Source organism: Engraulis encrasicolus, chromosome 23, assembly GCF_034702125.1.
Source record: "Engraulis encrasicolus isolate BLACKSEA-1 chromosome 23, IST_EnEncr_1.0, whole genome shotgun sequence".
Taxonomy (NCBI): domain Eukaryota; kingdom Metazoa; phylum Chordata; class Actinopteri; order Clupeiformes; family Engraulidae; genus Engraulis; species Engraulis encrasicolus.
The window spans coordinates 43,690,755-43,695,147 of NC_085879.1; the positions used below are offsets into that span (position 1 = coordinate 43,690,755).

Below are 4,393 nucleotides of genomic sequence, written 5' to 3' on the forward strand. Positions count from 1 at the left end.
CACTGGCTGAGATGTGTGTTTTTACAGAATTACATTACATGTTTGGTGAATTGTATGCTGGAAGGATTCATCTTTAACTCATTGGCTGCCAGCCATTTTCACAAGAGTTCCACCCGTGGTGCCAGCCGTTTTTCACCATTTTGGGTGTTCTTCAAAGTCCAACAGAAAATTGAGTTCTTTGTCAATGTCAACACCAAGGATACCAAAAGAGAGATTAGACTTTCCTCTTCCATCTAAAAGAACCCGCTTGTTTATACCTCTTTCCGTTCCTTTGTAATCATCCTTGGAAGAGAGGTGTGTTTCCCCCAAAACACTGATTTCAGACCAAAAAGCTGAGAAAAAGGGCTTTTTGTAAAAAGCAACATTTCAAGCAGAAAATCATAATGTTCTTGAAATAGTAACAGCTAAAACATTACAACCTTGTATAATACAATAGAAACAACAATGAAAATGGTTTAGACAGTACAAAATAATTTATTTAGAAATATAAACAGAGTAGAAATATAAATAAAGAAAGCAATTCATAGGTTTGTTACTTGAAACAAATGGCATATTTGCATAGAAATATCCTGTTGGGGGAAAAAGGAGCTTGTTCTTGAAATAAAGTGCATGTATTGTACATGTGTCCACATACACCTAAGGTACAGTATAACCAAGGATGTAAGTATTACATTTAGCCACCAGATGGCAACATTTCAAAGCAAACATACTGTAAGTACCGGTAATAAAACAAAAACACTTGGCATCCATTCAAGTGATTTGTATGCATGTGTCTTCACTCCTACAACAGGTAACTTATAACTGTAATAACTATGTAAGTACTACATGGGCAACAATTCAACATCAGCAACACAATCAAAAGAAAAACCTATAATGAGATGTAATAAATAAATCTTGAATCTTGTTGCATCTTTTGCAACACAGTGCATATAGTGTGTTTTACATCTTGTTTGAATAGTTGCGCTTAGTGTGGTAATCTGTGAAGTAATCGCCAACATGCAAGGGAACGCAACACAATTTGCACCACATTTTAGTCTCGCTACGTTTACCCCTACGTAGACAGACCCTACATCTCCTTCCAGGTCTCAGCTTCGCTGTGGAGGGTCTCAGGAATACAAGTTTGTGTCTGAAAAGGTCACCATCTAACCTGCTGTCTGGGTCAGTGTTGTAGGGTGCTCGATTAGGTCTGCCTTCCACGTCCACATCCCCCTCAGCACCTCCGCCCTCCCCCTCTGTCTGCTCCACCTCATCCTCTCCCAACCTGCGCCTCACAGTCCACGCCTTCACCACCTGACGGATAAACTCCAGGAGGGTTTTACACCCCCCTGGGTGTTTGGCTCTGTACAGTACAAATGCATTGAACATGCACAGTTGCATGAGGTATGCCACAATTTTTTGAACCAGTTGAAGGTCCTTCGAATGAAGGGGTAGTAGGCCACATTTTGATCCAACCCGTCCACCCTATTCATGTGGTTATTATGGCAACCACACACTTTGGTTTGTCCTGAGCCACCTTGTCTCTCTGTCCCCTCTGCCACACTTCGACCCTCTCCATTTGGTCTTGGTGACAGGTAGTCACCATTCATACCAATCTCTTGTCCTGCCAGGCCACCACCATCACCCTCCCATTGTGCCGCACAGTTCTTCCCCCAACCTCCAGGTTTGCCACCTCCCTCATATTTGCAGGATCCCCCCTGTTCCTCCTAAGTGTGCCACACACATTTGTCTTCACATCAAGCAATTTCTCACAAAGAGAGACAGAGTTATAAAAGTTGTCCATATACAACACATATCCATGGCCTGTCAGACGATCAAGCAAGTCAAAAACGATCTCTGGCAGGGTACTGGCTTCTCCAATATAAGGCCTCATATTGAAGCAGTACCCTGTTGCAGAGTCGCAGAGTATATATGATTTAATGCCATATTTCACTGGCTTCTGGGGGTTATAAACCCTGAATGATAGGCGCCCCCGCCACTGCATCATCCCCTCATCAATAGAGATGTTGGGGCCTGGCTCGAAAAGCTCCTTGAATTTGGTAACAAGGTAATCCAAGACTGGACGTACCTTGTACATTTTGTCATTCAAATCTTGTGTGGTGTTGTCATTGAAATGTAAAAACCGCCAAATTAGTTGAAATCGGTTTCTGGACATGGTTTTTCCAAAATGGGGTGTGCTATCCACCTCCTCCACACTCCAGTACAAGTCAATGCTAGGTTTTTTGACATAACCTGTTAGAAAAGTCAACCCAAAGAACTTTTTTATTTCTAGCAGTGTGACTGGTTTCCATGATTTGTGTCGACTGTGTGGCAATGTGGCGGTGTGTGCTTCAAAATACTGACTGGCATATAGGTTGGTTTGTTCAACAATGTTCTGTAGCAGTTCATCTGTGAGGAAGAGCTCCAAGAAGTCAGCTGGCTGGTCGCTGTCCAATTCGGCGGCAGCACTCCGGGGTCCTGGAGTAGCAGTGAATGGAATATGGCTGGGCTGCCAGCCATCTTCATGCCAGGCCCCTGTGTCGGTGCCTTGGCCAGAATGTCTGCCTGGTCTGCCAGCTGAAAATTACACACATACAACTGCTATAAGACATACGTTCATATTTATTCATGTGGTGCCATAAACTGAATTGCATTTACTTTTATAATTTACCTTTCTTCTTTGCTTTGGTAGTGCGTGGCGCATGGAAGTTCGAGCTCTGACTGCTTGATGTAGAGGGATGCTGGATGAGAGTGCTGGATGCAGTATCTGCCAATTACAGAAAAGATACACTTATCATACCACTCTTTCTAAATCATTAGTAGCCTACGAGTTTACTGTACTTCTTGGAGATTGAAAAAAAATTGTGCCCATCTTCATCCAACATGGTCTGGATGAATGAGAAAGTATCTTCATAGGCAGTTGAAACAATAAAATGCAAGGCTGATGAGACATTTGTGTGCCACGGACAAGAGTGGTGCAAGCAATCAATGCAATGCAAAAGCTGCTAGATAAAAATAAAAACCTAGGGGACTAATTGGCATTGGCAGGCAGTAACGCATAAGCCATGGGCTACTATCAACAACACAAATCAAAACATTGCTATTCAAAAGATGCTGCGTAAAAATGAACAGGTAGAGCTAACGGATGCACAGAGAGAAAACTAGAGCTTAGGCCAGTCATCCATAAAGTTACGAAGCATACAAAAAAGTCGTCTCGACTTACCTTTCTTCTTTGTTTTGGTTCGACGCATGAGCGCACTGGAGGGTGCATGTCGTCCTCTGATTGATGTAGAGGGGTTCTGAATGCGCGTGGTGGGTACAGGGTCTACGAATGACAGAAATATATAATTACCACACCAAAATAGAAACGGTAAAAAGGAAGACTGGTGGCGCTATGTGCCATGGACAAGAACGCCAAGCCATCAAAAGACGTTTTCAAAACAATAACACAAGACGCTAGGGTAAAATAAAATGATATTGGCTAACTGGCAGGCAGAAACGCACTCGTCATAATATCAACAACAAAAGTCAAAACATTGAGATTCAAAAGATGCTGCCTAACATTGAACAGGTGGAGCTCACGAATGCACAGAGGGAAAACTAGAAGAGCTCACCTTTCTTCTTCGTTTTGGTCGCACGCATGAGGGCAAGGGAGGGGTGACGTGCATGTCGTCCTCCTCTACTTGATGTAGGGGGGTGCTGACTGCGCGAGCTGGGTGCAGGATCTACATGTACGAATGACAGAAATATAAAATTACCACACCACAATTGAAACGGTAAAAGGCAAGACTGATTGCGCCTGTGTACAATGGATTACAGTGGTGAAAAACGACCATGCAAGCAATCAAAAGGCGTTTCCAAAACAATAAGATAGGACGCGCGTCCTAGGGTAAAAATGAACTAGGTGGCTAACTTGCAGGCAGAAATGTAGCCTAAGATAGTGTCAACACATAACTAAACCGTTGTAATTCAAAATATCTTGCGTAAAATTCAACAGTGGAGCTAACTAGTGCACAGAAAACAGCACACAGTGGTCAGTGTAGCAATCAAACAGAGTTATAAAGCGCGTAAAAAGTCAAATGACTTACCATCGCCATGTCGCCTTGCTGGCCGAGGAGAGGGCGATCTCCGGCTAAGGGGAGAGGAGGCTCTGCTATTAGTCCCAGAGCCTGGGGGTATCCACTCGTCAGATGAGTCGGGGTCCGGTTCACTGAAATCGGAACTAGAGTCATCGTCACTGTCGCTGTCTGACTCGCGTGAGTTTCCAGGTTGTGAACGTCTTCCACGTAAAGCCTCCTCCAAGGTGAGCTGCTTCAGTCCATGACTGCGCCTGGCCATGCTGCTACTCTGATTGAGCATCATGCTGCGTCTTGGTTTATATAGCCTACTACATCTTCTTTGACGTGTAAACAAATCA

At 43.7% G+C, this 4,393-nt stretch overlaps 1 protein-coding gene across 1 annotated transcript; it reads right to left on the reverse strand.

The window, feature by feature from the left end:
- Window positions 1-964: 964 nt before the first annotated feature.
- LOC134440027 (piggyBac transposable element-derived protein 1-like) lies at window positions 965-3,861 on the reverse strand. The gene is made up of 6 exons (XM_063189954.1): window positions 3,591-3,861; window positions 3,200-3,301; window positions 2,648-2,743; window positions 2,183-2,553; window positions 1,148-1,290; window positions 965-977 (listed from the first exon to the last, which is right to left on the reverse strand). The coding sequence occupies exons 1-6, from the start codon at window positions 3,616-3,618 to the stop codon at window positions 965-967; spliced, it is 753 nt and encodes a 250-aa protein (XP_063046024.1). The 5' UTR covers window positions 3,619-3,861.
- Window positions 3,862-4,393: the final 532 nt, after the last annotated feature.

What these genes read in the sequence shown, in the direction of transcription:
- LOC134440027 (XM_063189954.1), bottom strand. Translation starts at nt 3,618, where the DNA reads ATGCGTGCGACCAAAACGAAGAAGAAAG. An exon ending in TACCAAAGCAAAGAAGAAAG is followed by an intron (nt 2,554 to 2,647) that starts GTAAATTATAAA and finishes TGTAATTTTCAG; the next exon opens with CTGGCAGACCAGGCAGACAT. An exon ending in TGTACTGGAGTGTGGAGGAG is followed by an intron (nt 1,291 to 2,182) that starts GTGGATAGCACA and finishes TTTATCCGTCAG; the next exon opens with GTGGTGAAGGCGTGGACTGT.